A 13,661-nucleotide genomic window follows, 5' to 3' on the forward strand; every position below is an offset into this window, starting at 1 on the left:
GTCACATCCATGTGGATCCACTGGTTTGTGCAGGCCGTCCACACATCCCCGTACCCCTGAATTAATGTTAGTTGGTTGCAGCCCTGACAGTGTGAGGTCAGCTAGACAACCATTCCACAGTGTCATAACTGGTTGTTTTTATCTAAACTGAAAAAGATGGATACTGTCTTTTTCCTGTACACAAATTTTGCAGTGCCTGTTGACCACTTTCAGAGACACTAAGTGCAGTTAAAAAAAAAATAAAAAAAACAGGCCTGTGAAAGAGAAATTAAATGAAGAACAATCACAGCAGACATGTGTATGTCATTTCAAAATAAAGCATTGCTACCTACAGGTTCAAAGAGTCCTAAATTAAAAAGATTTAATATTGTTTTCTATTTAAAAAAACTTTAGACTATTATTTCATTCATTTCAATTCAATAATAAATAAGGGAAGAATGTTGGTGCAGCAGGTAGCACTCCAACATCACATCCTGGGGTGGATACCGCCTCACACCCAGTGTTTCCGAGATAGGCTCCGGATCGACCACGATCCTGACCAGGGTAAAGTTACTGAAGATGAATAAATGAATGAATTAAATAATCCACATGCAAATGACAATTTTCCTAATAAGTTCTTGGTTATTCATGCTTATTATTCTTCTTGATGATTCACTTGCTATGCAAGTGCATGGGTTGGCTAAGTGGTGTATTTCCTTTATTATATTACCTCCATTACAGAAAAACTTACAGAACTGTCCCAAATACCTGAAATTTCCATTCCCACATTTTCTACTGTTTTTTTGAAGCAGGGCAATGTGAAAATGAGTGAATAAAACCATCCAACAATTTTCTATACCATTTATCCTATACAGCAGGGGTGTCCAATCTTATCCGGAAAGGGCTGGTGTGGGTGCAGGTTTTCATTCCAACCAAGCAGAAGCCACACCTGAGTCTACTGAAAGTCAAGATCAACTGATTAAACAGGTGGAATGAGGTGTGTCTCCTGCTTGGTTGGAATGAAAACCTGCACCCACACTGGCCCCTTCCGGATAAGATTGGACACCCCTGTTATACAGGATTGTAGGGGGGGCCTGGAGCATAGACATATAAATACATAGACACCGGTAATAGTAATAAGTCTCAGTATAAGCCTAAGTATTTTCTCCAAACCGAATTGTGTGACAAGCTACTTGTTTCGGCTGAGCGACTGACAAATTGTGAATTTTACTGTAGTTAGTTGGCTAGCTAACCTTTCTCACACTTTGAATGTTTCCCAAAGAGAAACACTTGAGGAGGCAGTGGGAAGTAGCTATAAGAAGGGAAGGTTTTTCTGCCATTCTATGCAGTGAACACTTCAAACTGGAGGACTTTGACAGGACAGGTCAGACTGTCAGGATTAGAGATGGCGCTAAACCATCTGTCTTCAGTTTCCTGACTCATCCCCAAAGAGTAGGTGTATTGATAGGCTATAATGATTTGATAACTTATCATCAAATCGTGGCTTTATTGTTATCATTAATTTTATTATTATTATTATTATCACATAAATGTTTTACCGCTGTAAATGTAGCCGAACTGTTTTACCAGATCCATACTTATAATTATCTTTGTAATTGTCTGTTTTGGAGTATATCTGTATCCTTTTATTGCTAATAAAAATGTTTAAAGCAGACTGACTGCCAAAGTCACTATTTGATTTGGATTTGTTGATTTCGTTCCATTTTCTCAATTATTAATACTTAAAGATGTACTATTTAGATTTTTTTCAGTATTTCAAAGTGAACGAGCTGTGTTCTGACCTGGAGCACAAGAAAAGCTAAAATGATGGAGTTGAGAACAGAAAAAGCCATTTCCACAATGAAAAAAAACTTTATGTACATTTCATGTACATTAAATGTTATTACATTAGGGATGGCTTCACAATTATTAACCAAGAAAAATAAGTCAAATTTATGCTTGACAAGAGTGTTTTTACAATTCCTTATGACAAATAATAATTTATCAAGTCTAACTATTGAGATTCTAAGTAACTGGAGACAGAACTTTGTTGTACACCACATAGATCATAAACCAGTGAAATTGGTTGAGAAATTTAAACATTATTATGTTGTCTTATCTAGTAAAACCGCAGCTCCCCAGTTTACTTATGTTTGTTTATAGGGCAGTCTGGCCTGGATCAATATGGAGGATGCATTGATGTATCGCAGCAACAGGCCAAAGTGGCCAATGAGGCGTCTATGTATTTATATGTCTATAGCCTGGAGCCTATCACAGAGAACTTGGGGGACACCCTGGAGAGGGTACCAACCTATCGCAGGGCACAATCACACACACATTCCACATTATGGACAATTTGTAAATTCTTGGTAGTGTTGGCAGAAAACTGGAGTTCCTGGAGGAAACCCCCAGAGCACAGGTAGAACATGCAAGCTACACACACACACACACACACACACACACACACACACACACACACACACAGGGAGAAGGTGGGATTCGACCCCTTACCCCATGAATAATACAGTTCCATCAAAAAATGTAATGATTTACGACAATAATCAGATTTAAAGCCTGCTGATTAAAATTTATAATTAGAATTTATAAATCACCTTACCATGTGTGCTAGGCAACTTCTTGTTTCCATCTTGTCCCGCCCCACATGTGACATCACATACATGTAATGCTATGATTTTGCAATATGTTGCCTTGTAAAATAAACAACCCCAAATGAACTATAGTACCTGAAGATGATTTGTTCCCCGAAATGACTGTTACTTTCAACTCCTAGGGGACATCTAGGGACTCTACAGAGTTCTCACCGTGATGGTGGAGGGAGCAGAGCTTACACATGTAATATCACTTCACCAATGAACACAGTGACTAACAAACCCGTTTCATCTAGTTTACTACATTTGGTGGCGTCCTCACATCTGGTGGCGCTAGGAGATTTTGTATACGGCCAAGTCTCTCTCTCTCTCTCTCTCTCTCTCTCTCGCAGTTTTGCCGCTAGGGAGTCGCGCGATATTCGCTAATAAGGCAGAAGTGCTCAGCCGTGGTCACGTGATCAGCTGTTATTGCCGCGTGCCGCATCTGCAACGCACCGCTATGGCGAGAATCACCGAGCCGTGCGTTTTAGGGAATAAGACTCTGCAGTCTGATCCAGAATTGAAGTTACTGTCGGTCAAACTGATAGCTGTAAGGAGGTGTGAGAAGCCTTGAACCGTGAAGTCGTGATGCACCAAACTTCTTTGAGCCTCACACAACCACTGTGCTTTAGCGGCTAAATGTCTCCTGGTTACAACATAAATTATGGGATGACTTGGCCTCGGGTGTCAAGGAGCTCTGGTAATGTAATTACAGCCGGGAACAGCCACTTCATATTGAAGAGCAGTCAGTGATAACGCTAGAATATTCAGTTAGCCTACTCTTCATTTACATGCTTATGCTGGGGGGGAAAAGCTTGTATACATAGCATACAGGAGTATTCTCCTGAATCACTGACGTTCTTAAAAATGCACCTTGCAGTACTGTTAGTGTGGAGGTAATCCCCAGAATATATGCTCTTACAATGCACACAAGAAATGTGCTTCTTATGCCTTTTATTGCTCTAATAAAGCCTAGGCATTCTAAAATAACTGTATTAATACTACATAGTTTCCCTACAATGGTTAATAAGGTTTATTAATAACATTAAACAAAAAAAAACATTCCACCCTGAAGAGGTTGTAAACAGATCATGCTAGATCTGCCATTTCATTGTCCAGTTAAATTTGTTTCTGGGGTCAGTGTAGTCACTATCATTGGTAAAGGCTTCCAGGTTTTGGATATTTGAGTTTGTGAAACCATAGATTTTAACAAGAGGTCATTCATGGCCAAAACACCTGTTCCTGCAGAAATACCAGTGGCTTTTCTGTCTGTCTGTCCTCTGTCATTTTCCTCACAGTAACGTTAGTCAAGATGAACTGATTTATTTCAGGAATCTACTGTAGGCTTTCTATTATAAGTTAATACATATATGTAACAAGAGGCACTTGATGACACTTATTCTGTGAACGATGGCAGATCAGCTAAATTGCAGTGTAATTAAATCATAGCCCTATATTTTCATGTTAAGATGACTCATGCTTTTTCATAGCAGTTTCAGCTGCAGCAGTGCTGAGTGCATGGATAAATGTCAGCTTGCTCTCTCTGTAATTACACATTATTCTCTTTCCTGCATTAGAGAGTTACCCGACACTGATTCTGTGCTTTTGTATTATTTAGCCTGATCTTAATACAAGAAATAAGAATAAAGTGCTATAAATTGTTCTACATTTTATATAATGTTGTTTGGATACCATGCAGATGACTTCTGGCTGCTCTTGGTTTCTTATTTAGATTGCTTTGAGTTCATCCTGCTGTGTCTGCTACTGCTAAAACGTCACAGACAAGTCTGACAGCCAGAACCCACTACATGCAGATAGAAATAATCTGTAGCTTTTTATGGTGTGGGATTGCTAAACTTTGGATGGACTCCAAAAGAAGGCAAAGACTGCGCAGTTTGATTTTCATATTAGGAAAGGCGTCTCCTCTACCCGCCTGTACTTCCACATTTAGTTCAGATGCAGGGTTTAGTCAAGTGGATTTGTCATTATAGCGATTGCTCATAGACTGCCATTCAAAGTGAACTGCATCGACTGACCCACAGCTTCTGTGAATGTTTATAGGTTTCTAGCACAAGTTTTACAGACTACAGATTTTTTTTCTGACCTCCTCTGATACACTGGCACATGATGTGAGGATATAGTGGAATGTATGGCCCCAGGTTTCATCTCCAACCAAAATCTAACACACTTGTTTTAGGTGGTCTAGCACTTCTTAAGGCAATGATTAGATGGTCAGGTTGGCACGATTATGGTTGAAGCTAAAGTCATTAGGAAGGTAGATCTCAAGGAGCAGGGTTAGTGACCACTGCCTTAGAAGAAAAGGTCACTGTAAATGACTAAATGCCTAAAAGTTATTTTGACTGATCATTTTTATCCTATGACAAAACATTTCTATCTTGTATGGAGTGGTCTCTTCTATGATGACAATGTCCCTATCCACAGGGTACGAGGGCTAACTGAATGGTTTGATGAGTATGAAAATTATGTAAATCATATTCTATGGTCTTCACATTCACCAGGTCTCAATCCAATTGAACACCTGTGGGATATTTTGGACTGGCATGTTAGAGAGTACGCATCAAAACACCAATAGAGAGAATATCTTTTGAAAGAATGATGTTTCATCCCTCCAGTACATCTCGAGAGACTAGTAGAATCACACTGAGGCTGTTCTGGTGCCTTGTGGTGGTCAAACATCTTACTGAAACACTGAACTAAAATAAATTTATGTTTATTTATATTTTAATTTGTCACCTGTAGATAGCAGTAGATTGGTGCAGATGAATAATCTTCCTTGATTCATTGGTCATTGGTCACTTTAACCACCTTTGATCATGTGGATATTAACAAGGTTCATTGCACATGCAGTGAGAGTGAGGAGTGAGACAGTCAGCTCTAGGGGTGAGTGTGCTTTTAATGGACCCTTCCATAAGGCATTGTCATTAAAAATACATCAAGGTACTATGATACAAACAGAAAATGGGTACTATGAGTGCACAGACACCATAGAGCCCAGTTTAAAAATATTTCAAATTCAAACACATATTTACCATCAGCAAAGGGTGTTCATATACAGACACTGATGACACTTTTACAGTAACAACGCTAACATCAACATCAAGACTGGCATAGAGGATCTAATGGCCAAGCGTCCCTAACATTTATACACAGTAGTCATCTTTATACAGTCCTTCAACATATACATCGATGTACTCATCTCGCACTAAGTTAATTTGGGATGGTTTCATTAAGTACAGGCTGACATTAACACAATGAAGACTATGATCCACCGTTTTAATCCTCTTCAAATACTTCCCTCAAACATACAGTTTTAGATCACAGACCTGTGCAAGTCTCGTGATGCTAAAGTAACACTGTTCTAAAATACCAATACCAATTAAATAAAGAAAAGCCGCTCAGAGACCAGGGATGCGCTGAAACCTAATTATCAGAGGCCCCTATGTAATTAAGTCATCTTTAATTAGAATTGCACTCTTAGTGAGAAGTGGCGAAAAATGAAATAAATAAAAGGGACAGAATTTGTTAGAGAAACCCTAGTGCAGGTGACCCATTGCTCCTGTTAGTGATGATCCCATTTTTGTGTGATAGGCTGCATAATTATGCTGTGGTTGTAATTATGAAGCTGGCTGGTCTGTATGAGCGAATGTAATTTATTGTAGTCCTGTAAGCGAGAGCCTGAAAACCTTAGAGAGACAGAAAGAAAAAGTGAGACTATATCCTGTTTGTTTAATATATATACATTTTGCTTTTCTATAGCTTTTTTTGTATAGCTTTTGCTATTCTCTTCTACGTTCACATTCCTTTTCCTCTCTCCCTCAGTCTGTCTTTGTTGTTAGACTCTTTTTTCGCAGGTCAAGCTGAGCTCATGATGAAAGCACAGTGGGTTTGCACTTAGGTGAAAGGTGTTTGGATGTGATTCAATTACATTGTCAGTCATTTCCCTGGTTCATACTAGAGTGCATGTTGACAGGACCACTATGAGAAACGCAGAGACTATGTGCAGCCAAACCAACACCTGAAGATTCACCTGTTTAATGTCAACAACAAAAGATTTACCTGTATTCTGTCAACCCCATCCCTAATTAGTTTTTATTCTCTCCTTCTTCCTAAAGCGGCAGATGGGGTTCCAGTACAGAAGGATGGGGAACAGGTAAGCCTGACACAATAACAATGATTATAAATCTCTCAACAGCTGAATCCTACAGAGCTAAGCCATGTACAGGTGAATGAAGCAGCCTAATCTATAACACGCATGCCAAGGAGGCCAGTGTTAAGGAAAGATGCCAGCTGTTGTCCTTGGCTAATATAAACAATAAATTAATATTTTAATAAGTGTATTGCACTTACTGCTGGTTACTACTGTAGTTCATCTAATGCTCATTCTGGTAATGATGCTAATGCTTCATGCCTCTATGTAATCTGATCCAAGATGTGTTCTATATTAAGATGAATAGTAGGTTGTGTTAGGTTCTGTGTCAGACTGTGATTTAGGATGTTATTGGACTGTCCTTGTGGCATAAGCATCACCATTGCTACATTTCCTCGCAACCATCTCTCCTTCTCTTTTTCCTCCTTGTCTTTTCTATTCTAATTGAGCTATACAACTTAGCAATACACATATAGTACTGTGCAAAACTCTTAGGCATATGCAAAGAAATGCTTTAAAACAAAGATGCCTTCAAAAATAATTAAATTAAACATTTGTACTTGAAAACAGCCACTTTTAAAAGCAGTAAACGGTAATAAACGAAAGTCAATATTAAGTGTACCAACACTTTGCTGTTTAAAAATGCATCAGTCGTCTCAGGCACACTTTGTGCAGTTTTATAAGGGAAATTTTCTGGTAAGTTTTTCTGAGCATCTTGGGGAGTCTGCCACAGTTCTTCTGGAGGCTCTGACTGTCATACCTGTTTCTGTTTTTGCAGATAAACCAGGACAAACTTCATTATGATTTTGGTCTGAAAAGTGGTGTATTATGTAATATGTTGCTTTTGCTTTCTTTATTGCCACACAAACATTTTCCTGTAATATTGAAAAAAGAAAGAAAGAAAGAAAATTATATTATATATATATATATATATATATATATATATATATATATATATATATATATATATATCTTATATAAAAATGTTATGTTTGGAATTAAAAAATTTTTTATTGACTCAATAATTCAGAAGTCAAAATAAACACTTAAGACAAAATTTGTATTTTAAAACATTAGGGTGCCTAAGACTTTTGCACAGTGCTGTACATGGCATAAGACAATACATTTTCATAACATAAGATGTACTTTTCTGAACTAGATAGATGATTGAAGAATACCTAATGACATTTTCACTGAGACATTCTCACTGTCTTATCAGATATTAATGATATATTTCTCTGTCAGCTCAAGGACTTTCAAACTCGCACCCTCTCACTAAAGTCTTACTGAAAACATTATCCAGAAACATAATCAAAACCATAGGACAGGGTTCATCAATATATTTAATAAGAAGTCAATGGATACAAGATTATATCTATTACATACAACTGACTGCCACAGATGTGCTATTTAATAATGATGAGAATGTATCAACACTCCATCTAAAATTCCATTTGAAAAATGAAGTGAGCTTAAATGCACACTGTTGTGTTAGTCCTCTCTACTGTAACCATGCAGGCAAGAGGATCCAACATGTTCTATGATTGATCATTTTCAAAATATTTCAACACTGATATAGCTATTTACTTCATCAGTATCATCAGCCATGATACTTCATCTCACACTATATACACAGTGGGGTCCAAAAGTCTATTTTGCATTCTTTTCTTATTTAATACAACTATTTTGATTACAAATTATATTATTGACAACAACGTGAGTGAAAAGTCGAGCTGGACATGGATTTTTGTACAAAACCTTATCATCCATTGGCATGTAGTCTGAACACCCGGTCACAGATGGCTATGGTATCATTGGGATTCAAATTCGTGCTCTCCAGATGATAGGACGAATGCTTTTCTGTTGTGCCACTCAGGAGCCTGAAAAACTGGCCTTTTGTACAAAGCAGTTAACATGGTCAGTATTACAAATTTGCTTACATTTAAAATACAGATCTAGAAATAGTGCACATCTTGAATATTAAATATTCACCTTGTTTGTTTTAAATGTTCAAAATTCTAAAACCTTCTGTTTATTTCCAAGTTGAAATGAAATGAGTGTGATCTCAGACTTTTGGACCCCACTTATTGATTTATTTATTTTAAGGAAAGCACTTATAGAGCTCAGAAATATAACACCACACAGCTATTGCTATAGCACATGATGCTTACATCCAACTAGGCAGCTTGCTTGCTTGTCAGCTTGTGCTTGAGTTTCATCTCAGGGTTTGGTGCATATGCATGAAAAAATATATGAAACGATGGTTTCAGGACATCATTTCCTGAATAGCAGTTAATTGAAATTCCAGAGAGATCTTCTCTCAAATGTGTCAGACGAATGTGCTCTCAAGAAGAATGCAAAGTTATACCAAACACACTGCATATTTAATGACACATAATTGTAGCATTCCCAGAGCTTTTCTCAATTCTTACATAATCAAGAATTTGTATACGAGCAAAAGAGTCACACTGCAAGTAACAGGAAAGTGTCTTCCCTCTTAATCAGATACACAAATGCTTTGGACGCCTGGACATCCTTCAGGAGCGACTCCTTAGTTAAAGACTTGTGTGAGCATACAGTATAGAGGGGATGTTATGCACACTGTGGAGCTGTTAAACGAGATATATCTTCTGCTTTTAAATGCATCTGAGCGGGGCACACAGCAGAACTAAGAGAAACAGCCATTGTTCCATGGTTTTTCTTGTACCTAGTGTATACATCTTCTGTGTGAAGGTCATGTGACCTATTACTGAAAACTAGGAATAAGCAGACCACATGATGCAGATGGCACTGTAATAGCGATGGCAACTCATCACCCCAGGCAGCCTTAAAACGTCTGCGGTCTCACAGCGCTGGGTCAGGATTCTGCAGCGAAATAGAGAGCCTTGTAGAGAGAAAACAATACACACACAAACACAATGAGAGAGAGAGAGAGAGAGAGAGACGTCTGTTGTACACACAACAGCTCTCTAAAGCTAAATAGATCATTTGCATAACTACTTATTTATTAATCTATATCTTTATAATAAAAATGTTAGCTCAGAATCCTTAGCACAAAGAAACAGAATGCATATATACTGAAAAAGGCAATAATATGCACTTGTCCCAGGCTGTTTTATATGCTAGGTACAGTGCAGGCTCTGGTGTTTTGTAGTGTGTGACAACCATATCAAGCAGTGTCTCTTCTGAATCTGTGCAAAATAGACATGGCCTTAAGCAGAGCTTTGTGGAAGGTCTTTTGTCTGTCTGGCCAATGGGATTAATAGTACCTTTTTGAGTTTCTAATAAAATAAAAAACTGCCTTGACTCAACCTACTGTTACATTAATAACTGGCAGCTAGAAAGTAATACATACAGGGATGGCAATCAATAAGTTATAAGATAAAAACTTTATTGATCCCACACTGGGGAAATTCCCTCGTTACAGCAGCTCAATTACTCAAAAACTCATAGGAAACACATAGGAAAGAATGCACATTAAATAGGAATAGAACTGAAAAAATGCCCATAAATATATATACAATAGGAATAGAAAAATAAGAATTATAGTAGTAAAAAAAAATGTGGATATGTACAATATGAACACCTCAATGTATGTACAGATGAATACAAATGTGAATATATACAGATGAGTAACACCTCGTATGTATACAGAAAAGTGCTAAATGGATTATTGCACAATTAATAATAGAGGGTGAGCAACAAATAGTAATAAATGAATAAATGTTCATATTGCAGAATTGTTGTGAATGTGTAGGCTGATGATGCAAAAACAACTAGCAGTGCTACATTATGTTGTTATTTGCATTAAAGAGTCTGACTGCAGTAGGGATGAAGGACCTGCGGTAACGCTCTTCAGTCTGCTGCTGAAGGAGCTGCTCAGGGACCCCAATGTCTCATACAGCGGGTGAAAGGAATTGCCCATGATAGACGCCAGCTTAGCTAACATCCTCCTCTCCCCCACCACCTCTATGCTGTCCAGAGGGCAGACCAGGACAGAGCTAGCCCTCTTAACCAGTTTGTTAAGACATTTCCTGTCCCTCTCTGTGCTCCCAACTCCCCAGGAAACTACTGCATAGAAGATAGCAGGTGCTACCACAGTGTCATAGAAAGATTTTAGCAAGGTCCTGCACACACCAAAAGACCTCAGTCTCCTCAGCAGGTGGAGACGACTTTGGCCTTTTTTTTTTATATAGGACATCTGTGTTTATGTTTATGTTGTGGCAATCAAGCTTCCTCCAAAAACAGTCTCATTTCCTGCTGTTATTGCTAGATAAGACTGAGCCTTTCTGTGTTTTACATTTTAACACTAATAATATATGATTTGCCATCAACGGCATGAAGGCAATTATAACAATATACACTGACATACAAGCACAACATATTTCCACCTCTGTTTTCTGTCTTGAACACAGATTCCCTCTCTTTCCTTTCCTTCTTCTATACTTCCTTCTATTTTGCATATTTTTTAAAAACTGCCTTCTTTTGTCACAATCCCTCTTTCCTTCCTCCTGTCTCCTTTCTATTGTCGCCATTCTTGCTGTCTTCTCCTATTTCCCCATTCCTCCCTGTCCCCATTTTTCTTCCCCTCTTTCCCTCAGCATGGCCGAACAGACTTTTCATGGGATGGAATCAATGTAAGTGTTGTGATTATCAGTCCATCATTTTACCTTTCTTTCTTACCTTTGCTTTGCTTTTTCTTCAAAACTCACGTTAGATAACTTTCCTTCACCCCTCATTTCAGTACCTATGGTCTCTCTCTCTGTCTCTCTCTGTCTATCTCTGTCTATCTCTGTCTATCTCTCTCTCTCGCTCTCTAATGACTTTGCAGTAACTTGTTGCACTAACTACACTTCCCAAAATTGCAAGAGGATAGACACTGACCAGCAGACTGTTGGGAAATGTAGTACTTCACACCCATGTTAAAACACTAACTCTGTGTCTATCACCACCTCTCCCATCACTTCTGCCCTTTCTATCCCTCCAAATATTCATAAAATTTCACACTCAATTTTCCCTATCCTCTCTGCTGAGGTGCACGTCCTGCTCCCTCACTGTTCCTCTTCTGCTGCACTTTCTTTTTTTCTTCCCATTCCCTCTCTTCTTCTCTATCTCCACTATCTTCTTCCCATCCAGCAATCCATGGAGGACACGACCTCCATTTTGCCCCAGCTAAAGAAGCGGAATTCCAACGCCTACGGCATTGGTGCTCTGGCTAAGTCCTCACTGTCAGGTGTGTCAGGTGTGTGTCTGTCCTGTAAACTGGTAACTGACCCCATGTTGGCTCCAGTCTGAGTGGGTGGAGACGGAGGCAACATGGCCCCTTGTGGCTGCCCTTTTCACTCCCTGTTTCCATTTACAATGCTCGCCAATGGCATGTCAATCCATTGGTGGAATATCAGATATCAGAAGAGATGCTTACTCAGAATGAAATACACTACCCACAACACATTTTTTTTTCTATGGCTTGTTGTTTCGGGAGTGGTGATGGACGGGAATTGCAGTTATTTTTGTGTGTTAAGTGCTTGTGGAGTGCAGCGTGGAGATCAGTCAGTGTTTTGTGATGTATTAGTGTCTTTCTGTCTCTCAGACTATCATGTGTGTGTACTGAAGTACAGTGCAGTCTGATGTTTTTCAGATTTTTTTCCCTTAATATTTAATTTATAATCATCATTTCATTTGATGGAAGGCGAGGTCATGAGGTCTCCTGATGTCAGATTTTATTATAGAACTCTGGCATTGCCAGTGTAAATAATTGATGAAACCATTTCTTCCATGAATCTTATGTAAGCGGTCATATATAGAGAAGCCTGCAGTATATTATGTCATAGGTTAGGCTTAGATCAAATGTGGTTAACACACTGCAGTATAACATAAGCTATTTACAGGAATAGTGGACCTAAACCTGGTGTATATTAGTGATAGTGCAGAGACAGATTATTCCAACAAGCCACAGTGTCATTCCTCAGACTGCACCCTCATCTTTCTCCAATTAACCTTCTAAATTCATCATCATCTGTCACCATTTTCTTTCCCCAAATCAATTCGCACACACTCTCATTAGAAAACAGCTTTACATTCACCTAATCAATTCAAAGCCTCCATTCATTCCACCTCATTTGTTACACCAGTCTAGCTCCTGAGCATGTATTGACAGTGTAAACACTGTGTTAGTCATCTTTCATATCACCGCATCTCGTATGTCTGCATCTCATATGTCTCATTACAAACTGATCTGCTAACTCCACCATCTCTGTACTACTGTTCTTCTCATCTCTAATTTTGTCCATGACACCTTCTCTTACTCGTCTTTCCATCCTTCCACTTCAGGAGTGTCTCGGTCTATGAAGGACAAGGTGACAAAGCCGACAGCCATGGCGCAGGGTCGTGTGGCCCATATGATAGAGTGGCAGAACTGGGGCATGCAGACGGTGGGACCGGGAGGCTCCAGTGCTGGCCGAATCTCCACCCGCAATCTTCAGCACGAGCGTAAGCTGGAGAATGACGCCTACAGTGACCTTAGCGATGGAGAGAAGGAGGCACGCTTTGCAGCAGGTAAAGAGAGAGAAAGAAAAGGTTTAGGATTAAGCATGAGTCAATACCCACATCAGGAATCTACATGTATGAGCGCCTACAGTGTAGAATCTGCCGTTATACATTGCATCAGGTGTTACTACCAAAAGACGTTTAACAGCCCTTATGCTTGTTGTGCAACTTGTTTGAATATAAATCAGTGTGAGAGGATTATGATTTTTATTTATAGTGATGGTGGGAATATGGCAATGCTGTGCAGAGCTTTTATTATCTCATCTTTATAATATTGTGTCTGAGCTGTCTCAGCACTTGTCCTCATTACTCAGATTTCA

At 38.8% G+C, this 13,661-nt stretch overlaps 1 protein-coding gene across 3 annotated transcripts in view; it reads left to right on the forward strand.

Annotated features, from left to right (window-relative positions):
• fam131bb (family with sequence similarity 131 member Bb) overlaps positions 1–13,661 on the forward strand; it is a 28,890-nt gene that overhangs the window by 7,279 nt on the left and 7,950 nt on the right. Inside the window, exons 2-5 of one of the 3 annotated variants that reach the window (XM_017473295.3) lie at positions 6,761–6,798; positions 11,397–11,432; positions 11,932–12,037; positions 13,126–13,350. In XM_017473295.3, the coding sequence (XP_017328784.1) occupies positions 6,761–6,798; positions 11,397–11,432; positions 11,932–12,037; positions 13,126–13,350 (405 nt within the window). Of the gene's footprint in view, positions 1–6,760; positions 6,799–11,396; positions 11,433–11,626; positions 12,038–13,125; positions 13,351–13,661 lie in introns of those variants that run through there. The other 2 variants (XM_053682060.1, XM_017473304.3) reach the window with 2 other exon arrangements.

This window comes from Ictalurus punctatus, chromosome 1 (genome assembly GCF_001660625.3).
Source record: "Ictalurus punctatus breed USDA103 chromosome 1, Coco_2.0, whole genome shotgun sequence".
Taxonomy (NCBI): Eukaryota; Metazoa; Chordata; class Actinopteri; order Siluriformes; family Ictaluridae; genus Ictalurus; species Ictalurus punctatus.